The 25,821-nt window shown below is 36.4% G+C and overlaps 1 protein-coding gene across 4 annotated transcripts in view; it reads left to right on the top strand.

The window, feature by feature from the left end:
* The window catches only part of LAMA2 (laminin subunit alpha 2), a 347,870-nt gene that overhangs the window by 162,279 nt on the left and 159,770 nt on the right, over nucleotides 1–25,821 (top strand). For all 4 annotated transcript variants that reach the window (XM_071740967.1, XM_071740966.1, XM_071740969.1 and 1 more), the window contains exons 13-14: nucleotides 21,158–21,259; nucleotides 21,890–22,101. In XM_071740967.1, coding sequence (XP_071597068.1) covers nucleotides 21,158–21,259; nucleotides 21,890–22,101 — 314 coding nt within the window. The remainder of the gene's footprint in view (nucleotides 1–21,157; nucleotides 21,260–21,889; nucleotides 22,102–25,821) is intronic.

The raw sequence follows: 25,821 nt of genomic DNA, 5'->3' as shown, positions 1-25,821 counted from the left end.
AATATATATCTAGGAGGATACAGAAAGAATTAGCGTAACTACTTCCAAGGCATATTCTGGATTTTCTTGAGTGGGTCCATGCAAGAGAAGTAACGGTCAAAAATATCTTTCTCGGCTTATGTTGTCTCACTTGTATTGCAGAAATTAGGTCAATGCTGCATTGTCCAAAACTTGCTTTACTGACAAAGAACTTGAGTTTTGCAGGACAGTTAATTGTATGTAAGTATATGCGATCATGCCCTTATCCTTTTACCTAGCTGTGGTAGTGCTCTCTGTAGTCCTTTAAAGATTAATCAATTCAAGACGTTTTGCACACTTTCAACATCAGTTATGAGGCATAGAAAATGTACTTCATTTCCTAATGTCTTGTTCTAAACCCTAAACATCTTTCTGGAGACTAAGAATGAAAGTGTGTGTCTCCAAAGTGAAGCTGAGATTTTTGTTCCTAACTGTATACTAGTTCAGTAGCTACTCTGAATTGCTACTGTCCTTTGCTCTTGTAAGCACCACAAATTGCAGATGATCAGCTTTGAGTTGATGATCTTGGTTCCAGTGAGGCTGCAGTTTCCTGCATAGCAGGATCCACTCTAAAGCATATAGATGTCAAACTGTTAATGTAACATTGCTGTGTTGCTATATCTTGTTTTACCTTTGTCTTAAGTCGTTGATTAAGCATTTTAGATGACAAAACACCATGAACTTGAAAACAAAACTCTCCATAGCAGAAATTGCTGCTAGAGCACTATGACTCGATAAAAAGTCCTTACAAAAATGTTTAAAGGGATATGTGTAGTTCAAGCACTTTGCGTTATGACTTTGGGAAGGAAGTAAGCAAGTAATTGTGCAAAACTACATGAGACAGGCACCATAGCTTGTTAATCACTTCAGAGTTCCTCCCGCTTCCCAAAAGGGAGCTGCGTTAGGAGATTAGAGCTATAAAAACAATCTGACCTGAGAGATTTCTGTGCTGTTGGAACAAAGGATTAAGTACAGCTCCAACAGTCCATTCATTTAATAACTTCTCATGTCTGAAGTTACATTATCCACTTTTCTGTCTTTTATAGAATCCAGCTAAGCTAGATCAATATCCTGAGGAAATGTGGCTTTCTATTTTAGGATGACATTTTCCTGCTTGGCAGGATATTATCTTCATGCAACATGTGTACAATATGGTACTAATTTATGTCTGTATGTTAGTCTGAGAAAAGTTGCCTTGTGCAGTGTATTAGGACTTACAACTATTATTTCAGAAACTTATAAATGCTTTAAAAATATCGTATAGTTCCTCATTTTACTATAAAATGATACTGTTATGAGCAGAGTCCAGAGGTGTGACCTTACTGAAATGAAGGCCTAATAATTTAATAACAACTTTCAGCATTATCTTCTCATTCCATTAGACTGAAACTGGGGTTATAAAATGGTGCTTGGGCCAAAACTCAACACACAATCTTCTGTATTCAGCCATAAGATGGCACTTGGATGGAATGAGGTTTTTTTAACACAGATTACCCCAAATGAAAGTTTGCAAGATAGTTTTTGAGGCACGCTGTCAGAAGTATTATTCACATGGGTACTTTAAGGAGACATCAATAGTAATAATCTAAGAATTACCAGAACCTGTTCTCTAGTTTTGAGGCCACTGGTATGGCATAGGCACACAGTTGACACACTATGCTGTTGAATTAGTGGCAACTATTTAAAAAAGTAACAGCACAGTGCAACTAATATAATTGTTACATTACTTCACTTAAATCTCTCATTTTTCAAAAGAGAATTGTACCATCCAAATTATAATTTGACAACACCTCCTATTCTGCAGTCCAGATTATTGCCAGGAAAATTTAGGAGAAACTCCTTTTGTTATTGCTTTCTCTTCCATCTGTGTAATATTTTGAACTTCTCCAGGATTAAGCAGGGCTACATACATCTAGTTGAGTGCAGAAAAACTTCAAACCATGTTAATTGTTTGGCAAAATGAAAATCACGGGAGAAAACCATTCAAAGCAGTTTAACCAGTTCTGATTTGCAGCCTCACTGTGCAGTTTATCAAATGAATTTCTAAATGGGAAATACAGAATCCTTGCCAAATGATTTTTCTGTTGTGGTGTATTAAATTCACAAGTCAGTCTTGATGGCTCTCTGTGTAACTGGAGGAGAGAAATAAGTTCCCTTAGAGGACAATTGATAGAACTGGCTTATGCTCTACATGAACTTAGGGATACCCTCTCCTTTTCCACTGGCAACAAAGCATGTCCAGGGGTATCATCTCTAAAACTAAATCAGACATCTCATATTAACTGGTGTTAGTTAGAGCCCTTTGCAGTTCCCAGATTAACTTCTGTTCTGGTTTAACAAGTATTCTGAGTTGAAAAGCATCTGAAAATGCTGACAAAAGATAGATAAAAGGAAAAGAAACCCTATACCATTCATGAGAGGTTATTTCTCTTGAAATTTTCTTTTGCACTCTACACTGTACAATTAACCTATAAAGTAATCTTAAAGACTCATTGTGCCATTATTATTACATTTGTGACAGACAGGAAAGATATCCTGTGTTATAACACTCAGCTATCCTAATCAGGTGAGACATGTTAAAAAAATAATTGTGTCTTTTTTTTTTTTTTTTTTTTTACATTTACACATTAAAATAAGTTATAGTGGCCCACGTGTAACACAGCCATAAGGAAACTGCAGTCAATGTAATTTGTAAATAATGGTTTACATTTCAGAAATGTTTATATGTACATTGCTGAAATGTTAATGTGTGGAGGCTTTCTAAACTATAACCTTAAAGTAAACCAAAATGTGTATACGTTACTAGAATCATCTCATGACTGCAGAAGTCAATTCTCCATCCAGCTGTGGATGCATATTGTTCCAGTGGCAATTATAATTAAATTATAATTAATTGCATGGAAAAATTACTATTAATAAATATTTGTATATTTTAGCTTGCTGTATAAAATGAACTGGAAACCAGTGGTATTTATTAAATAATTGTCCTAGTTATCCTGCAATCAGTAGGATGACTTAAATGTTCTGAACTAAAATTATATAGGTTAGGTATTAGGTATTAATAAGTGAATTCCCAGTCCCTGTAGTCTAGACTTATTTCAGTCCTCAAGTTAACTCATGCACCTCTGCCTTCAATAATCTATCAAGTTTTTTATAATTTTGCTCTGATTTGATGTCAGTGCTATCCATTTAATTAAATGGATTCTGACTGAAGAAACTTGTATGATTAAAAAAAAGTGAGTGCATCTAAATAGATAACTCAAAAGAGAAAGTGATTTGAGAAGTAGTTTTAATTGCATGGACACACGTGAGAAGAACCCTGAGTAAAAACAAGGTCATCCTGTCCCTGGATAGATTTCCAGGAAAACATAGTTATTTCTGTGGGAATGAATTTGAATTAAATGTGCTGAAAGCTGCATAAATATTTGTGCCACCCAAGAGGGAGTGAGTGTAACAGCAATTCATGTCCTGGTGGAAAGTCAGTGCTTTCATACCCTGCTTTTAACTTTAGCAGAAACTGTACTGTGTTCTGGGGGCCTGCCCTTACTGAGCAGAAACTCCTGTTTTCTTAGAAAACAGCAATCCAGTGCACCCTGGAGACACCTGTGGTTTATGGTAAGTAGCCAAACTAAGGGTGAGTTGTAGGCCCACCCCAATTATCTAGCTGAGATATGTATTCCCCACTTTGATGTTGTCACGATCTCTCCTGCCCTGCAGCAGCTAGGTTTTTATTTTGAAAAATTATACTTGTAATTTGCACTGAAATTAATTCCTGTGGACTGGAATTAGGCAGCATTAATTTTAAGGATGAGAAGATGCAGCTATGAAAGACTAGGGATTCTAGCAATATGGGAATCATTCTCAAGTGTGTCTCAATGAATAAACTGTCTTTCATTGGGCCATGAAATAAAAAAGTTTGGCCAAAGGGTAGTGGGAATTTGTTTGAATCCACTCCTGATAACAAGACTTTTTTGCCAAGCAAAAATGAAAAATGGAAGAACTTCTCTTTCCCTCTGCTAAAATGAGATGCTGAAGGATTTCATTATAGGTCAAGGGTTTCATTTGACCTGGAGCAGGTTTTTTTTTTCTGGTTTTTTTTTGTTTGTTTGCTTTTTGGTTTTGTGTTTTTTTTTTTTTTTTTTTTTGTGAGTGTTTATTAAAATTAAGAGAATTAACAACACAGCTGCAGAAGACTGGTAAATTCTGTTTTGTCAGTTTAGCCTCTGAAGTATTTTTCAGATTAAACTTCCTCAGATTTTCTGTTTAGATCCAGGACAAACAGTAATAGTGCTTTAAAAGTGAAATTATTTCATTATTGAAATGTAACAGAACTCTTCAGATCAATTTAACTCTTATTCCACGTAATTTCATAGCATCAATGTTAAATTCTTTATGTGTAAATCATGTGATTATATAGTTATGTGATTCCTTCTTTCTTTTGAGGAATAATAGAGAAAATAGGGACTTTTTTACAAACCTCCTTTAATCACCTAATTATATTTGCATCTTTTTTCTTTTGTGTTCCGAGTTAGTTCTTTGCTATTGCAGATGACACTATTCAAGAGCAATGTGGTCAGAATGTTGTATTAGAGTGCTGTTTCTAGCCCTGAAATACTGTCCTTCTTTCCAGACACGGCTAAGCCCAAATATATATTCCAACTAAAATAAATGTTTATCTAAAGTTTTGTTTGCCTTTGGGGGTGGACTAGATGATCTCCAGAGGCCTGTTCCAACCTCAATGTTATGATTCTTTTTATTCTATGATTAGGTACAGACCCACAAGCAGTTAAGTACTAGTTATTTTAAAATTAAAATTATTAAAATAATTAAAATTATAGAAAGAAATTTTCATAGAATCATAGAATGGCTTGGGTTGGACTATGTATCATGGAGCTGATGATTTGGAAATCACCATACTGTAAATTAATGCATTCTCCTGGTGTTTTTTCATCTCAGAGATTCCAGTTACTCTCTGGTGAAGTACAGTACCATGACCTATTCAAGAGATAATAATCATATTAGAAATGCTAAATGCCACAGTCTCATTAGTACAGTAGTTAAATGGCAGTAGAGATATCCACAGGGACTAAAATACTTTGAGAAACAATTTGTGCCACATCTTACATATGGGCTTTGGTGATCCTAGTGTTTCTTTTAGCAGGTGGGTGGCTGACACCCTAGAAGTTACAAGTTTCTTAGTTGCAGTGACTTGATTTTACTGTTCATTTTAATAGCTTCTCACAGTGGGTAAATGAACTGAGATTGATTTTACTGATTAAATGTAAAACAATATATTCATACAGGTGAACTGTTTTAAATACTTGAATTTGTGTCAAGTCAAAGTCTTCGCAGAGCCTGAGTCTAATCATGCCATGGTGAGTTTTACACTAAGAGCAAAATCTCATGTTGAAAACTACTGAAAAAGTAATATCACATAAAATTTGCCATTTGCTACCTGATGACATCAGTCCTCCAGAATACTGGCCTATTTGTTTGAGTCTTTATTTCTAATTAATATTTTGTGATATAGTATATTTTGGGTTTTCTACTTCTATTTTTTTGTGGTACATCTGTGAAGCAGGTTGTTGAAACTCAGCCCCTGTGTTGCCTTCAATGGGACACTAAAATTCTTGCATTTTAAAAGGATTATATTCCTTGCCTTCAGGTATTTCTTAGATGCTTCTTATGAGAATCAAGTTCATTCCATAAGCACGAACTAAATAAATCATTGAGACGTTTTCTTCAGTTTCTAGTAAGCCTATCTTCAAGTCTGCAAACTTTACGTGTTAATCTTAAATCAGATGCTCTGGAATGAAAAATAGATTGTATGGTCAGTTAGCCTTGGCTAAGGGCCAAACTCCCCTTCTCAGTTCTCTCAATCCCCCTCTCAGCAGGACAGAGGGAGTAAATAGCAAGAGAAGGATGATGGGTTGAGATTAAGACAGAGATTGTCTACCTATTATTGTTTAGTGCAAAACAGACTGAACTTGGGAAAAAATATATTATAATTGAAAATAAATTAAATTATTCAGGTAGTGAGAAACAAACAAAAATAAAAAGATACTTTTTCTTCATCCTTTTCTAGGCTCAAATTCACTCTTCCATTCCTCATTCCTCTGTCCCTACAAGAGTGCTGCAGGGGATGGTGAAGGGTGTGGTCAGGACATAATCTCTGCTGCTTCTTCCCTCTCACACTTTTTCCCCTGCTCTGGCATAGGGAACAGTTCTTTAGGAAAAATTTGCTTCAATGTAGGCTCTCTATGGGCTGAATTTTCCCTTAGGAAAATGTGTTCCATCATCTCCATCCCCTATCTTTTTTCCCCTCTTTCTTAAATGTATTTCCACAGGGGCAGCACCAACTTGGCTGATGGGTTTATGGGCCTGTGGTGAGTTCATTGTAGAGCCAGTTGGACCTGGCTGAGCCAGGCAAAGGGCAACCCCTGACTATTTCCCAGACAGATCACTTCTCCAGTCCCCCTGCTGCCAAATCTCAGCATGTATCCAATGAACTAAAATACACTGTATTAAAGGAAAACATTTAGCAATAAATCTTTAAGTCAATAGGCAGAAATCCCGGTGATAATTTTTTGAGTGCATGAGGATTGAGTTAGGCCTCGAGGACTTAACTTTCTGAAAAGATGCAGGTGATGTATCAAATGCCGTCCATGTGTGCCAGTAAATTGCTTTCTTATAACCATATTGTGTTAAATTCTAATTTGCAGAAATGCAGTAAATTTTGTGCCTCAAGAGTTAACAGTTTTGTGTATTGCTCTAGGTTCCATGACTTCTTAGCAAATACCTGGTGAGAATGATTTGGATGTGAAAGATATTGTGGGATATCATTCCAGTAATCTAGTAACTGGTAACCTAGCATGTTGATGGTTTTCAGCATAATAATCCTAAAGTAACTGAAATTACACTTAATGCCATTTATCCTGAAGCCTATTTAAAGGAAAATATAAGAGGAAATAGTTTGACCTTCAATTGAAACACATTTCAAATTCTCACAAGAAAGTTCTGAAAAGAATATGCAACTGAGCCTTACAGTGGTTCAAATTGCAGTCCAAGTAAACCAAAATCTTTAAAAAGAGTCACTTTCAATTGTTGCAAGGCTGAAGGAATTAGTCATTGCAATTTATATCATCATAGAATCATATAACAGTAGAGGTTGGAAGGGACCTCTAGAGATCATTCAAACCCTCTGCCAAAGCAGGATAACCTAGGGCAGGCCACACAGGAACTCATCCAGGCGGGTTTTGAAAGTTTCCAGAGAAGGAGACTCCACAATCTCTCTGGGCAGCCTGTTCCATAATTTTGTCACTTCACTTTGCCACTTTGTAAACTAAATGTATGTTTTTGAAAATCTTTTTAACATTTAGCCGTTCTCAGTTCTACCATTTAACTGAATAGAGAATTAGACCAGTCCTGCTCACATCTGAACATTTCAAAATAGAATGCCTATATATAGCAAATGGCCCTGGTATTTCCTTCTGAGCAGCATTATTTGTACAGATGGCTATGTACCTGATGTTATAATTCCCTATGGAAAAGTATTTTGTAAAAAAAAGATTAATTTCTTTGTCTAACCTAAAAATCTTGTGGAATCCTGTTGAGAATGCAATGGAATACACATTGCACAGAACTGTGTAAATTTTGACAGACTTCTCAAATATGCATAAATATATAGGTTTTCCTTTTAATAACTTTATTAATGTTGTACAAGTAGGTGCAAAGAGATTTTAGTACCAAATTTAATACGAGACCATGTACCCCAGTGTCAGAGACAATGAAATAGGCAGATGTGTGAGTGTACAGCTTGTCTGCTACCCGTGCATGATTTTCTAAGTTTGTTTCCAAAGCACAGCATGTTTAACATGTCTCTACATGTTCAGCTACCTGAAGTTCAACATGCATGCTTCTATTCTACATTCAGATATTAATTAATGAAAGATAATGACTACAAAATTATTGTCATAGTTCAAGTGGATACAGCACAGTACACATTTGTGAAAATTAGTGGGAAGAGACATTTTTTCAAGTGTTAAGTCATAGCAATTCTTGCTAGATGGTGTTGGGCACTCATTCACTCCCCAGAGATTGTTACCACTATCTTTAGCTCTTCAGAAGTGAGGTATCAACACCCTGATTGGCACTTAGTGTTACAGGAAAAGGCAGATCCCCTGTCTGTTGAAACTTTCAGAAATCAATGAAGTTCATGGAGCTGCAGCAGTTTCTATCAGCAGGAGATCAGTTTTGAAACATCTGTGAGAAAGTAAGAGCAGCTGTAGTTACTCAGAGGAAAGATCTGTCTAGCCTAGGGAGTGGTCTCCAACAGTGACCAATACTGGATGGGTAATGGAATAGTACAAGCAAGCAAGTGCACATCAATGCTGCTCTCCACACCAACCCAGGATATAGCAATTTGCACACATTTTCTGAGCTAGAGAATAGCTCTGTTGAACTCTGAGGTAGATGTTGAAATTTTGAATGGATTAGGAAATATGCAGCGTTAGATAAGAAGTGATTTACATAAGTTCTTAAGCCCTAATTGGTAATTAATGCAAGAGATTTTGGAATAGTAAAAAATGGGCCAGTACATCTAGGGGGAGAGTGGGAAGAGACAGGTGAAGAAATAAAATTCATAGATTCATACTGGAGATCATGTCAGTGGAGGACTGAAAGACAGTGTTGGATCTAATCTCTGTCCATTTGAAATTTCAGACAACCATAGCTCAAAGCAATTTTACTGCCAAAGTAGGGGACAGGAATTTATCTTCTGACAAATTAAAGTGCAGAGCATGTGGAACACGCTACTGAGTCAAAACAATGCCTTCCAACCTGTAGGTAGATACTATGGCAAACATAACAAACCCAAAACTTCCCTTACTATGTATGATTAATTTAACACATGAGAATTATTTAAATATAGATTAACATTTGTAAAGGAGTTTGTTGTATGTTCTTACTGTGTCTGGAAACTTGTAGGTCACAGTTTTCATGTGACACATTTTAAATGGCACTAAGCTCAACATTTTAAATACTTTTTTTCTCCTAATGCTGTTGTGAAGTAATTGCTCTTTCATTCACATTTTATCTTCAAGCTATAAAGTTAATCATGATCCAGACTACACCCCTTGCATTAAATCTAAGGCAGCATGAAACCCTGCTAAATATTAAAGAGTATGATTGAACCAGAAAATTTCCATGGTTAGTCAAAACTTGTTTTATAAGGGTCTAGCAGATAGGTTTAGACCCTAATGTTAGAAGTAAGTAGAAAATATACATTGCTGACAGAAAAAAGGAACACATTCCATTAAAGGAAATGTATGTAGGCATGTAAATCACATTACTCACACTCAGAACAGCTTGTATTGTTACGCTATATATGAACTACATACAGGGATGTTGATTCTTTGTGAGTTTATTGCTATTTGTTACACCAAGAGCTCAGAAGATGTTAAAGGGAAGTTAAAAGTTGGTATCCTCTCTAAAATATAAAATGAAGTTGAGTTTTTCCACCTTATTATCTGTTGAAATTGAGGATAATTTTTAAAAGAACTATTGAAGCAGAGTGAATAGTAATGAATAATTAAAATTCTTAGATTTTATTAGATGTGAGATTCATATCCTGTTATGTACCTGTAAAGATCCTGGACCATGTGATGAAATTCTATACTGTTGCTGTTCTATATTGTTTTTGAAACAGTTGCTTACAACACCAAAACTGAGAATGATTCCATAATTATTCTGGTCTTTGATGATACACACAGATAGAAATGAAGGAGCACGAATCAATCAGTTGCTAGAAACTGAACTATTACTGATAGAAATCAATAGCTACCTTAAACTGATTTTTTATGCTTTTCCTAAGTAATGGATTATTTGAGTATAGTAGCTGTTGCCCTTTAAATGTGTTGATCCTGATGTTAGACTAGGGAGTGCTTTCTTATTTAGAAAATTAACATATAAGAACTTTCATTGGCAAGTAAAAAAATATATATAAAAAAATCAAGCAGGGTATTTTCCAAGAGATTCTAAAACACTTGATTTAGGGCATGTGAATCTTCTCCCTGGAGTTCATCTTAAAAATAGATATGCTCACTGATGGGTGAAAACATGAAGTTGCATGTACATGTACTGATTCTTCTTCCTTCTCTCAAGAAGGGACTGCTGATATGTCAAATGTTTTAATGTTCTACATCTAACCTTTTAGCTCTACAAAAGACACTTGTTGCAATTCCAAATTTATGAAGGATCTTTGGTTTTCATTAAAGGATATTGATGTGCTCAAGACTCTATTGTCAACTGGAGACAGCCCAACAGAGAGTAAATCTTAAAAAAAAAACAGGAAGAACTGGTTTATTTAATGACTAACATACAGAAGTACAATTGAGGAGGACTGACGCAGATGTCTTATATTACCTAAAAGGCAGTGGATGTGTGGAGGGAAAGAACAATTTTTTTCTTAGCATCTATATTGAACAGAACAAAAAAGAGTGAGTTGAAATGATGGCAACAATGTCAAAAGTTATGCATTAAGAAAACTTTTGACCAAGAGATGTTAAAAATTCACATACATGGGGGAAGTTACTGCAGCTTGGCTATGGATATATTTGGATATGCTTGACCACATTTTCAGTGGGACACACTTCTCTTGTATTAATGTATTCCATAGAGACTCATTCTTCTTTCAGCATCATACCTGTTGTTTTTTTGGTTTTGATTTTGGTTTTCTTTCCTGATTCTGACAGACTTGACCGTACAGATTTATTATACTATACTCACAGTTTTGATTTTTTTGGTTTTGATTTTGGTTTTATTTTCTGGTTCTGACAGACTTGACTGTACAGATTTTTTATACTATACTCCTACTGAAAAAAGAACTGCTGATTAAGATCTGCTGTACCAAATCAGCACCAGTATGAGTGCCAAGTTCACACAGGAAATTAACTGCAGGATCCTTTTGCTACTTTAAGAATACTATGAGAGTAAAGGAATGCACCACATATTATTAAGCTAAAAAATTATTGTTAGTCTAGTTAGTGCTTAAACAATCTAAAGGCCTAAATTATCTAATTAGTATAGAAAAGCATCATTATATACAGTTAAAATTGCTATGTTAGAAAGCTTTCTGGTATTTACCCTTTTTCTTTGCCCTCATCCTTCCAAACAGAGGTCTTAAGGATTCCTAAGGAAGAACTAGAACTCTTTATAAAAAGTCTCAATACCATTGAAAAGTGTCAGCATTTGCTCAGGAAAGCAAATTGAAGGGACGCTTTTAGGAAGTTAGGTCAAGTATATCTTCCAGAAAGGTACAAAAGATTCAGAACTGAGTTAGATGACTAACATAAATATGCAGAAGATAATTTTTTCACTAGAAACAATTTTTTCACATTTTTTCATTGCTGTGTGTGGATACTTATTCTATATTAATCTGTATTATTAATTGTGATCATAGTAAATATAAATTTAGATAACTAGGCTTCTATTTGTTCTTCTCTAAGCTTGTGAGAGTTGTATTACTTTTTAAAGTGCCTCTGATATTTACAGAAGATTGAAATAAGGCGTATATAGGACAATACTATAACAGTTTTCATGCTCAGTTTGTTATGCAATATATTCTGTAGCCAAAGTTAAAGGAATTTCTGACATTTTTAAAGGTGAATTTGTGTAGAGTTGTTGACAAGGAGGCTTTCTTTGAAATATACGACTGTGTAGCACTTTCTGTAAAAAAATTTGCAAAATATCCACATGATTAAGTGTGTAAAGTTCACAGACCTGAGAACATTTAATCTCAGTAGAACTTTTCCCTACCTGTGTAAATTTAAATTCACGTTATATTAGTCACAGTCTCTAGGTTAACGTAACTCATGGAACTACAAGGTTTTTTTGATGATGAATTTTTCAAAGGGGACTCAGTGTATGACTTTTGTAGAGCTTATGCCAGTGTAAGATTGATGTTGGTTCTTTCAGCACATCTAGCCCTTGGGCGGTGTTCTTAGCTTTTTGTGGACAGTTATTAATTTATCCAAAGCAAATTTTCTCCATCATACTGACTTTAAAGAAGAGCCAACCCTTGAATGTAAGGGTAATTTTTTTCCAATAAAAGATAGAGTATATTAATTAAAATTGGTAGAAAATATACTTCCTGAAGTCTGTATATGGAATGCACTGTAGGAACAAATGTTAGGAAGAAGTGGCAACTTGAGTTGTCACACTGTAAGATAATGTAATTTTTCTAATCAGGAAACCTAACCTGTTATGGAGAACAGATAAACGTTATGTGTTTCCTTTAAATAAATAAAAATGTTAAAAATAACACACAAAACTACAGAACTTACAAATTTCATAGACCTGGGTTATTCTAACAATGACTAAAGGGTTATTTTTTTCAGCTTCCATTAAGGCAAATTGAAATTTAAATAATTAATTTTCTTATGGATGTCTTATAAAGCTATACCATTTGACCTGTCCTACATTTGGGCATCAATTCACTTGTCATTCTTTTTCCTCTTCAATCTCATTAGCTTGATTGCTCATGCTCCCTTCATTCTTCTAAGATAAAATGCAGTTTTTTTTCATAGAAAATCATATCTAAGAAAGATAAAGACTTAGAACTTTAAGGAAAAAATATATTTTAACAACAAATATTTTCAGAAAGGAGCTTTAAGACTGTTTTGAAACACTTATTTTTTCTTATCTTTTTAAAGAGCAGCACATTTTTGTAGTTTTCAAAGATGAGTGTATACCATTTTTTTTTTGCACAGTGTATGTATATGCAGATACTTAGTGTGTTTGTGTGGCTGTGAACATGCAGTGCTTGTATAGATGAATACATTGCCTCAGGTAAGATTATTTGTGGATAACTATGATGGTGATAAGTTCAGAATTGCATTCTTGTGTAAAAAAAGTGGGATAGCAGATTTACTTTATTTTTCTTTTTTTTTTTTTTATATTATGTTTTCAAGCATATTAATTAATTAAATGCAGTCTAAAGTGTTCTGAAAAACCTTTGTTTCTGGATGAGAACAGTGTTAAAATTCAGGCTTTGTGTAAAACGTACATATATGAATTTACTATTAACCAGCATGCATTTCAACTACCATCAAACAAGTTTCTTTCTCTAAAAGAAAGGATAGGTATTTTTCAAAACTGTTAGCTTGTTATGAATAAGGTTAGTGGAAGAAAGGCCGCAGAACTAACAAGCCAGGAAAGTGGCCATGAATTTAATAATGAGAAACACTGGCTTCAGAGGCAGAGTAATTCAAAACATGTGTTAAGCTGACTGAAAATAGAGGAAAAATCACAGGAGTTCTGATTCACTGCTTTGTTTCCCCTGCCCTGGAAATTGTTGTTAGTTCTTTGGGGTTTTTTTAATGGTTAGTGTCAGGGAATTAAAGTACCCTGAGACATGTTTATGAACATCTATAGCTTTGTTTAATGCTCAGATGTGTATTTTTACTGGTTTTATTTTTATATTCGAACCTTCTTGGTCTCCATGATATGTGGTAAACTACCAAATAAGAATGGATTGCTGTTGCATTTATTGTATCAAATTATAAACCACCTCTAAAGAGTAGAGATTTGGGCTTTGCATATCCTTGCCCTTTTGTTAGAAAAGAAGGAATTTTCTTCAAAATATTTATGCGATTAATTACCATTTTATTCAAAGTATCCCACTTTAAAAGTTAAATCCACAGACATATATTTTAAAAAGTATATCCTTTCTGTCAGAATAGTTTTGCACTACAGATAATACACAACTCTTTCATGCTTGAGACATTATTATATCCTTCTATTTCCTAAAGGATCCTGTCATACTTTGCTTTGAATTACTTATTCAGCCATCACTGTGGTTCAAAATTGCCCATGGTAATGTTGCAAAACAGTTAAGTAGAAAAAGTAGGAAAGCTAAGGTAAGTAGGAAAATCACTTTTGGCTGTCTAGGAGTTTAGGGCTTTTCAAAATCTGATGTACAAAATTCAGAAGTAGCATTCCAGAGATATTTTGCTTGGTGCTTTACTAACACAAAAACAAAAGAAAGCCTACGATCAATTACAGTCTAACTTGGTGAACTCTACTAACAAAGAAATAAAATTAAACTATTTCTTGTTGCTACTTAGCACTTTTGGGCTTTTTCAGTAGCAATTCAACATTTTAGGAAGTATTTGTGGGTTTTTATTTCAAAATGATCACAGTGTGAAGTCCTCAGCAATATTGGATGCAAATATTGATTACCCTTAAATGCAATAGCAAGGTTGGGGGAAATATTATTACTGAGAACAGCTTTAAATTTGGACTTCAACTCTTGTTAAGAATTGCTCTCGTTTTCTGGTCTTGCATTTTTGTTTTAGTTATCCTTGAATGCTCAGATTTTGTTGCCATAGAAATATGAACTTTTTTAGTTTTGCAAAATTATGCAAATTCTTTTTCTTGTTACAATATTCATGAAGGAGTACATCCAGAAGTCAGAGACGAAGGGTTTGGGGCTTGTGCCTTAATGGAATTGAACATTGATATAAATGTTCTAGTGAATATTTAATTCTAATATTACAGTAAGGCATTTATTGCCATGTCTACTGTAATTATGGTTCCTTTGGAATTCAAGACTGTGGAATTGGGAGATAAGCACCTAATGAGTAAAATTAAGAATTACTTTCAGTTATGAGGTTGTTAGCAGATACGAGACCAGCTGTAAATATTTTTATTTAGAAGTGTTTGATAAGAAAATGTTGTTTAGAAACATGTCTCAGAGTTGATGCTCAAATACTTAGTTTGTTTTCAATACCACCAATAATCTGACATCTTCACTATTAAAGGAAAAGTGGCATATATTTTTTTTATCTTATGTCCTTCAGCCACTTTGGCCCTACTAAATTGATGTATATAAAGATCAGAGCAGCTGTTGCAAAAAAACTAGTGAGCAGCTGGTGAGATTTTATTAGCCTTTTTTTTCTGTGCAGCTTAACAGTATTCAGACAGGGAAAAATGTCTACAGTGTTCATTATATATGAATTAATTTTTAAAAATATCTCTCTATTATGAGTGCCTGACATATTATGCTACAGTGTCACAGCTTCTGGCATATTTTTGGCAGACTGGGAAATTCTAAAGACTGAGGTATACTTGCCACATAGTAATAGGTGTACGTGAATTACAGTAACCACACACCCATGTAAAAAGCCCTTCCCCAACTCTCATATAGAAGACTTTTGAGTGTAGCTAAGCAAGAAAACTGTCACATTCTGAACTAGCTGGGATGGAGTTGGGGGAACTCTCTAGGTCACAGAGAATTGGGGAAGGAGCCCAGTCTTTCAATAAAGAAGATTATTTTTTCTACAAAGAAAACTGGCATTTTAAAAAAGTTTGCCAAAACTATACTGTTATTCAAATGGAAGATGATTATTCTGCTCCCTGCTTTATCTGAAGTATTACTATAATGCCTCAGAAGAGCTTTTGTATCCTATCTAAATTCAAGTCTGTCTAAGAGATGAGAGTCTATTTAATCTCTAATTGGATCTTGAGTAGAACTAAACCATACAATTTTTACTGAAAGCTATACTAAATGAATAAAATGTTTGATGTTTTTTTGGTGATCATTCTATTGGAATTCTCTTCTAGTCCCTGCCTTCCCTCACTCTATGACCGGCATGAGGACTGCATCAGCAAAACCCAATGAAATATCAGAACTTTACAGGTTGTACTTTTTTGTAAAGAAGATAATAGTACATATGTGAGCTGGATTAACAGTGGAATATATATAAGTAAATTGTTAGCCCTTAGCCATGGATTAGGATGATACATTTTCTGTTCAGAGCCTTGTCAAATCACATCACAACTGCATAGCTGCAAATCAGTTATGAACTGAATTGGTCACCGGTAATAAACTCGAAGCAATGTTATCTTTTTTTAAAAGGATTTCCTTCACATAGTTAGTTCTGATGTTCTGGTGGCAGGAATCTATATATTTGCTGAAATCTGTGTCATAAAATAAATGTGTGCCTGGGAAGTTTGTGAAGATTAAAGAGTCCAAATAAACTTCAACATTTTATTGCAGCTCCATTTCATGGAAAGAATGCTAGCAAGAAATGTTAAGCTGTTAAAAGCTTAAATCTGAAACCATATAATATAAAGCTATATTTAATTTAATATTAATATTATAATCTATTATTATATAATAGATTAATATATAGTTATATTTATAATAATAATGCACTTAAAATAATATATTGTATATTTAATATTTAAGTTATAATTATTAAGCTGAAACCACATAATAAGGCTTCACAACATTCAGGTACTGTATCTGGTAGTCGATACTGCTACCGGGACTATGACAGAGCTACTGGAAGACTGAGTGAGTATCTGTGTCATTTCTCATAATCGTGATAACAAGCAAAATAATGTCTTCAGCCATACCAGGAAAAAAATGGGGTTTTGTTTGGTTTGGTGAGGTCTTTTGGAATAAGAGAGCACTATTTCTTAGAACCCTGAATTACTATCAGCAGTTTGCTGTGAGACTCCTCCTTTGTTTTGCATTCAGCAATGCAGTGTGTGTACTAACTCTTTTTTTTTGGACTAGGCTCTTTGAGCCAAATATGTTTTGACACAGATTTTACTGCTAAACATGAGCAAGGTGCATGTGTTTTTATTAAGTGATACTGTGTAAAAGTTCTTTCAGTTGTCTACCCATAGCCACGTAGTGCCAAATCAGTTGTAGTGGAGTAAATGTTAAAATTTTACAGGCAAGAGGCATTGGAAAGGCAAAGTGTGAATCAGCAAGTGATTCAAGAGTAAGATGGGTTATGAAAGCTGTAAAAGAAAGAGGTACTTCTCAGTGACATTACCAGGAGATATACTGACAGCTTGCCTCATACATCTGCCCGTTGAGAGCGGACTGACCAAGTGGAAGAAGAGAAAGACTTCTAGAATTTGATTTCCATTTGAACAGATGCAAGCTTTCCTCATCTATGGCTTTACTAATCACAGAATAACAGAATCATCCAGGTTGCAAAGGGCCTCTGAGATCATCAAGTCCGACCCGATCTACCACCACTGTGGTCACCAGACCATGGCACTCAGTGCCACATCAGTTTCTTCTGAAAAACCTCCAGGGATGGAGAATCCACCACCTCCCTGGGCAGCCCATCCCGATGCCTGATCACCCTGTCTGTCAGAATTTTTTCCTAATATCTAACCTAAACCTCCCCTGGCAGAGCTTAGGTCCATGCCCTCTTGTCTTAGTGACAGTTGCCTAGGAGAAGAGACCAACCCCCACCTGGCTACCCCCTCCTTTCAGGGAGTTGTAGAGAGTGATGAGGTCTCCTCTGAGCCTCCTCTTCTCTGGACTGAACACCCCCAGCTCCCTCTGCCCTTCGTCACAGGACTTGTGCTGGATCCCTTCACAGCCTCTTTGCTCTTCTCTGGACCTGCTCCAGCACCTCGATATCCTTCCTGAACTGAGGGGCCCAGAACTGGACACAGGACTCAAGCTGTGGCCTCACCAGCGCTGAGTACAGGGGCAGAATTCCTTTCCTGGCCCTGATGGCCATGCTGTTCCTGATACAGGCCAGGATGCCCTTGGCCTTCTTGGCTACCTGGGCACACTGCTGGCTCATGTTCAGCTTCCTGTCAATCCAGACTCCCAGGTCCCTTTCTGCCTGGCTGCTCTCAGCCACTCTGTGCCCGGCCTGGAGCTCCCCATGGGGTTGTTGTGGCCAAAGTGCAGGACCCGGCACTTGGCTGTGTTGAAACTCATCCTGCTGGAATCAGCCCAACTCTCCAGTCTGTCCAGGTCCCTCTGCAGAACCCTCCTGCCTTCCAGCTGATCCACACTTCCTTCCAGCTTAGTGTCGTCTGAGAATTTGCTAATTGTGGAATCCCTTCATCTAAGCCATCAATGAAGATATTAAACTGGGCCCAGCACTGATCCCTGGGGGACACCACTGGTGAGCAGCCGCCAATTGGATCAGCACCATTCAGCAGCATTCTCTGGGCCTGGCCCTTCAGCCCTTTCCTAACCCTTTGCTTGTGAGTGAATTTGTTCTTTCGCTATACAGAGGAAGGAAATTACCTCTATCAACAATGGCAAAAGGAAGTAGTGCTTTCTGTTTTGTATACCTTTGGGATTTTTTCTAATCTACATTGGTATTATACAGCACACAAGATAAATATTTCTTTTAAAGTAGCTAGTACACTCTCTTATAAGTGCCATTTTGGGGCCTTGCATGCTTCCGTTTGTGATATGCAAATCTTTCCAGTTGCAACCATGAAACTCAGAGTGCTGTGGCTAGCAGAGACCTTAAGAGGCTGCTTACTCATATTCCAGTTCTAAGGCATCATACGTAGAGTATCACTGACATGCTTGAACTGCTGTTAAACATTTAATGAAAGAATTAAATACAACTTTCAGTTCAACCAACTTGAGATTTCTGACCATCCTTACGGTCAGAAAGCTTTCTGTGTACCCAAGATGAAACGTCTTCATGCCTTGGCTGCAGTTACCACAGGAAAATAACAATTGCTATTTCATTTTTCCAGTCTTTTAGTGAATCTCACCCCTTTCCTGTAGTGTTTCCTGTTGCTTTCTCTAAACAATTACCTGTTTTTCTACGCCTTACTAACAGATTTTTTGTCAAAGTTTGTATTTTGGACCGTTTTCTTAAATTGAAACCTTGACATTAATTGTTTTTATTATTATTATTCTGTGTGACCTATCCGTAAATTAGATTTTCATTTACTAAGGCAAAAGTTACATAGTTGTGAAAAAGTAAGACCTGTCTTGGTACCTATTTTTGATAGGCTGCTTGAAACCACACAATCTTAATTTTCCCATTATTTTCACTTTCTTGATCCTTGTATTTAGTCTGAACTTGAAACAGAAATGACAAAATTTTGCAAAAGTTGTTACTTTAAAATGTTTGTCTAAAGCTGAAAGCAAGTAGTTCCAGCATGCCAATCATCAGCATTTTCTGTGTTCTTCAGTTATTGTATTCTTCAGTTATAAATCAGTGTTTAGCCTCGACCACAGGCAAAACAAAAATGCTTTAAATGGTGTGCCAAAGAAGAAAAGTATTTTCATGTTATTACTGTCAAGGCTGAATGTAGCTGCATTTCTAATAGGTTTGGATACTATGTAGATAAACCTCTGATGCCAATATTTTCCACTGATACTAAACCAGGAGGAGCTGCAGACTCCCTCAAGGGTAGGGAGGCCTTACAGGAAGAACTGGATAGATTGGAGAACAGGCAATCACCACCTGTATGAAATTTAACAAGAGCAACAGCCCCATTCTGCACCTGGGACAGGTTAATTATGGTTATACATACAAACTGAGGAGTTAAAGGCTGAAGAACAGCTCAGTGGAAAGAGTTCTGGGGATTTGGGTTGATGTCCATTTGAGCTGAGTACTGTGGAAGACAAAAGGCGCATCTGTGCCCTGGGGTGTATCAAGCACGGCTAGCTGGCAGGTTGAGGGAGGTGATTGTCCTCTGGTAAAGCACCATCTCTACTGCTTGCAGTTTTGGGCACCCAACATAAGAGGAGAGTGACCAAGATGTGAAAGATCACAAGGGGCAAGAGTTACAGAGGAATGGCGGAGGCCACTGTTCATCTTGGAGAAGAGAGGGGTGGTGGTTTAAGTCATTAGTCTAAAAATTCCTGAAGGGCACTGCAGAGAGGGAGGTGCTGATCTTGTCTCTGATGACCAGTGAGAGGTCACAAGGAAATGAAATGAAGTTGCATCATGGAAATTAGTAAAAGGATCTTTGCTCATTGGGTGGTCAGTCACTGGAACAAGCTCCCCAGGGAAGTGGGCACAGCACCAAGACTGTCAGATTCGGGGAGCATCTGGAAAATGCTCTTAGTCATATGGTTTAGTTCTTGGTCCTTCAAGGAGCAGGGAGTTGAGCTCAACAATCCTTAACTGGTCACTTCCAATTTGAGATACTCTGTGATTCTATGGTTCTATGATCCAAGCTTTGGGTTACAAATCGGAGTGAGTTTTCTGGCTTTAAACTGGCTTTTTTTTCTCCCCTTACATAGATGTAACATAAAATAATGAACTTGATGACTTTCACTGCTTTCTGTAACTGTGTGCAAAACCATCTAATATGATGAACAAGAGATAGCACATTATGTCCTTGAGAATAATCAGACTATTCACTTTTTAGAAGAGTCATGAATTTGCTCTGTGGTCAGCAGTATGCACTGAAAGGGCAGAAATGCTTGTGATTTTAATAGCCTTTGAGAGGAGGCTCATGTTGCAATGAAGTATGAGTCTGATGCATTTAAAACCGAAGTGTAGCTCTTGCAACCTCTGATTCACTTATGCTACTTCCAAACAATTAACAAAAAGCACTGGTTTTGTACTAATCTCTGTCATTCAAGTCTGCAGCTTTTGATTTTTATCCTAAAAATGTTCTATATTTTTCTATTTTTTCATGGAAAAGCAAGTGTCTGTCCCAATGTTCTGAGGGCTGAAAGAGCATAGAAACAATGTATTGGCAAGACATGAAAGCCTGACTCAGTCACTCACTGACATCTCACATTTCTGTCTGTGTTGAACCAAGAGAAAGAGCTGGAACATTATTCTAAAGTAAATTAATTTGTCTCCATGAGGGAAGATTCTTACATTCTTTTAGTTTAAAGTTAACTCTGAGGAAAACATCACTGGGTGTTTTTTTTGGTTTTTTTTTTTGGTGTTTTTTTTTTTTTTTTTTTTGGCAGTTTGCCCCATCAACAAAACAGAATTTACTGTATCTTCTGAAGGTTGCTAAGGCTGCTGTTGTAGAGGCCCAACCTAAATGAGGACCGTATAACTGAAATGCATTAAAAACCTAATCAAGTCAATATCAAGTGGAAGTTTGCATAGATTTCAAATCTGTTTCTGTTTACTTTGTTAGTTCATATGTTTAAGGACTTTTCAGCCTTCTACAGGTATAGACAGAAAATGATGACACATGATTTCTAGATGGTTGAGCAAGAAGGGAATGGTCCGTAGAGCTCTAATCCCCAAGTATCTTCTTATGGTTTTGCAGCATTAGAAGTGTACTTCTGAGAAATACTGACACTGGAGAAACTTCCCCCAGACAGTTTCTTCCATTTAATTGCAGTTTTCCTATATTTTTTTCTCTCTAGGTAGCAGCTGCTGGAGGACGTCTGAAATTTACAGTCGCTTATGACTTCACAGAGCAAGAAGAAACAGTTCCACTAATGATTCAGTCTGATGTCATCATAGAGGTGAAGTGATTATATTTTAAGACACACACACACACACAAAAAAACCCCAAAACAAATACACTAAAAAACAAAACAAAAAGAAAAAAAAACAAAAACCAAAAGAAAGTAAAATAAAAGGAAAAAAAAAAAAAGAAGGAAAAAAGAAAACTACCTACTTCTTTATTCAGCATAAAGCCTGGTGGCTGAAGAGACACAAAACATACTTTCAACTAACATGCAGTATCGGAAAATATACATGCATTAGAGAGCTAAAATCTTAAGTATCTCAAGGAGCTTCTGTCAATATTGCAGTATCTTATGAAACTGTACTCTCCCAGTTCATTGAGAAGAATGAAAAAAATAATTGTTTCTTTGAAGTAACACTTTCAGATTCTTTCAGCAGACCTGTTCTGTGTAGCTGGGAATTTCATGAATTTACTTTAGCTGAATAACCTAAACTTTCTTTCGCACTGACTTTCAGCTTTATCAGGCAAGTCCATTTCAGGGTTATGAAAGGTGACTGTTATTCCTGATACTTATTATTCTTGTAAAATACATTATTCAGTAAATCCTGTACCCTATCTGACTACAGATAGAGCTTTTTTCTTTACTTTGTTAATATCTAAATCTCACTCTAATGGCTCTATCTAGGGAGGTGACTTAAAAATCAGCACTCCGAAAGAGGGGATTCACCTGCAGCCTTCTGAAGAACACACTGAAGAAATTGTGCTGCAACCAGAATCTTTCTTTGTACATGGCACTGATGTTCCTGTCAGCAGGAGGGAGTTCATGACTGTTCTTGCAAATGTAAAGAGAATCCTTATAAGAGCCACGTACAGCTATGGGATGAATGCCATCTACAGGTAAATGTAGGAAATGTGTCTGTTTGCTATAGGAAGCTTCTCAAAACACTTGTTTTCTTTCTTCAGAGAACTAAGTTCTCTGTGTAGTGTAATTTAAAGCACACTAGCTTATAATGAAATCCATAGCATTCATTTACACCTTCAAATAATTAGTGTGGGTTTTTTTTTTTCATTTGGGGTAGACAAGAGGAGGAGAGGCAACAGAAAGAAGCAGCCTTGTAAGAAAGTGAAATCACACGGACTCTTAAGGCATAAAATGAAAGTCCTATAAATATATTTATTTTTTCAACCCTGTAATTCCCATACATATCATAGAATCATGGAGTGCAGTAGTGACATGTTGAAGTAAGAGATATTGCAGATATGTTGTTCCCTTGCTTAATGAGCATATGGAGCCACATTAGCAGTGGACCAGAGCATAGTTTCTAAGCTGGAAAAGTGGATCATGGGGAGTTTTCTATGTTTTTAATCAGTACCACACACACAACTGGCTAATCTGAAAGCTTTTTCCTTGATTTATGCCAGGTTGCTGCCTGCACTGCATAAAACCAGTGGTTTCATGTGCACTCTAAGTCTTCTGATACAATGAAAGGCATTCTATCTTGGTGTCTGCAATGTGGTTGAACCTGTAAAGCTCGTCTTGCATGTAAAATTTTCATTAAGTGCATGAGAAAATACTCCAAGTGGGCTAGGAGACAACCTCTCTCCTGAAACTCTGTGATTGCACTCAGTCCATACATTAATAGTTAGGTGGTGTGAATAATATTTTTTTTAAGTGATCACATAATAGTGTTCTATTCACAAGGTGTGAAACCTGAAATGTTCTCTTACTTACATATCACTTGATTCAGTGGCATAAGGCATTTGAAATGGAGAGAGCTCGTAGCACATTAGTGATTATTTGCTGAGAGTATAGACACAGTTTTTGCTACTGTGAAATTTCTTTAGCAATCCAACCATCATTTGAATACTTAGGTAATTAAAATGCATCCTGAATTGAAAGGCAGGTTGTGTCAACAGCAGCAGTTTTCTGATTTGAGCTTTGGCAGTGTACCTCTTTTCACTGCAAAAAGAATTAATCTTTCTTTGGTTAATTGGTAACTATCATCTCTCTGTAAGTAAGTTTGTGAATAATAAATAGCTTGAGTTTGAGCCAAACTGTTTCTTAATTAGCTCATCAGTCTTGGACCTCCTTGCATCCAGTTTGAAAACCTTTCTTGACTCTTGACCTTCCAACCGTGGTGTTAGAGGAGCATGAAACCACCAGTCCAGAGCTTGTCTTTAATGCACTGTGAGGAGATGATAAGAAGCTCTTAATCCACACCTTACAGCTGTGACTAGTGGGGGTTCAGTGACTGCGTTTCTTCCACTCTATTCTCACTCAAATAAAATAGAAACTCCCATTAGTCAGAATTTCCTTAAGTAAAGGAATGCAGGAGCAGTTCTGGGGAGACATTTGGGGCTTTTATGCGATGGTGTTTTAAAGGAGATACGCCTGGTTGACTTCGCTGGTGCCAAAGATGTTACTAAGAATGGGAAATGCAAACTTCGGCTATCAGTTGTTTACTTACAGTCATTCACTGACATCTGCACTAGAATGAGAAGGGGAGATTTCCTACAAGAAACTACTTCAGCTGGGCAGTTAAAATCTCTGAAGAAAGTGCATTTCTGAACATGTAGTGTCTCCATCTTGCCTCTACCGTGAAACAGTGGGAATGGGATGGATCAACTCTGCTCAGGCTGACAACATAGAGCTGAGGTCAGCACACGTGTTGAACTGGCACAGTCTGTAGTTTGTGCCTTTTAAGTAAGAAGTGGCACACCTGTCAGTGGCATGTTTGGGAGACTACACATCACTGCATGCATCCCAAATTACTGGTTTAGCCATTTGGCTGTGTGTGGTGCCTCTCTGTTTTGTAGTGATTGTCATATTCAGCCTTTGGAACGTTTTGGTGGCATGTTATGGATAACTTTCTGAAAACAAATATTGGAAATATTCTTCCAGAATTGCTCCAGAACAAACATAATCTGTTCTTTTCAGGCTAGTATCCGGGATATTTTAAGATACAGCAACATTACATTTGGGAAAGTTGCTTCCTTAAAGACAATGGTTTAAAAGGTGCTTAGGGGAAGGAACTGATGTAATTATGAAGAGTATCTTTTTTGCTAGAAATGGTTTTCTGTTATTGGTACATCTCTAGCTGTGCCTGTGTCTCTTACCAGAAAAGAATGCCATGGTTACTGTGTTATATGATTACCATCAGCATGTTCAGGAGTCTCTGAAAACAGTTTGCTCTGAAGTAAACAAATTTTATTGAGTGCTGTCAGGGTGCTCATTGCATTTTAGAGTATGAGAAAGGAGGCTGTGGAATTCCAATCACAATTAAATTAATTTAATTTTTCATCTTTGATTTAGCTAGAGGGATTATGGTTTTACCTGTTAGGGAGAGATTTACTGGGTGAAGTGAAATCTTCTCATAATAGTGCAGGCTCCCAGTCAGATGATGTAGCAGCAGCAACATCTATTGTCATCCAGCCCAGTTTATGGTCTGGTGTTGTAGGCATATTGATAATTTTCAGTGCATATTATCAGTTCTGACTTTCTGTAGGCTCTTTGACTTTCACTCATGCTAAAATATGAGTTTAGCACTAGATGCAAAGCTGTGCTCATAACCCTAAGATCGTTCAAGGCAGACTGATTTTCTGTATTCTGCCCCTTTAGTACCACAAGGAAACATCCAGACCCAATGAAGAGGATTTTACTTAGCTGGTTAAGGACTACTCTTCATGGCCTCCAAAGGAAGACTTTTTTTTGCTAAAGACATAGTATAGAGCTAAGCCTTATGAAATAAGAGGGTTTCGTTGTCTTTTAAACAGTTATGTGTGGTGGACAGATGGGTATTCCACTGAGACAATGAAGAGGGTCTGGCAGAGGGACAGAAATACTACAGGGTCATCATGTCCTTCATGAGTGACAATTTCTGCCTTAAAGCATCAGCAGAATTATGCAACATGCTAATTAAAGATTGTTGTCTTAAGCAACTTGTTCATTTAAATGCTGAAAATTTTCAAAACAGATGATAACACTACATGTGTAAGGTTTTCCAAGCCTGCTGTTATAATCTGTGCTCAAGAAGAAGCCAGATTTAAGGCACTGTAGGATTAAGCAACTTTCTTGCAATGATGTGGAAAGAGACATAAAAATTCAGTGAAGTTGCCTTCAGTTAGCAAGAGTTTTAACTTAAAGATTGTATTTTTCACCCTTGTTTAGTTTAGTCTTCTGGAAACATCAGTTAATCAGTAGCACTTTTAAGTAGTAATTAAACAATATTAATGCAGAAAAGTGGGTTTGACTCAAGCATGTTTTTGAGAACATTTTTGGGTCATTTTAATGTGGGGTTTGCTCTATGGCATAATTAGGAAGATTTCTCAAATGAGTGGTCCTTCTTTGATGATCAAGTATGAAAAAATGAGAACACAGCAATGAATTTGAAAGTGATTACAGCTTCTGGGATTAAATCAAGATCTTTCTCTAATTTGACAAATCTTCCAAACTGTTGCAGTTAAACCTGCAGAAGCAACAGGCTAGGATATGACAGCTCATATTAATCTCATATTGTTAGCTTTTGCTTCCAAGGAAGCTTGTGGTTCAAATCAATTCCGATTACTAAGCTTTTAATAAAACTACTTCTTTAGTTTTAATGCTCACTGATGGTATGT

Source organism: Heliangelus exortis, chromosome 3 (genome assembly GCF_036169615.1).
Source record: "Heliangelus exortis chromosome 3, bHelExo1.hap1, whole genome shotgun sequence".
Lineage (NCBI taxonomy): Eukaryota > Metazoa > Chordata > Aves > Apodiformes > Trochilidae > Heliangelus > Heliangelus exortis.
Note: the sequence above shows the minus strand (reverse complement) of the source record. Positions and strands in the feature narration are given on the sequence as shown.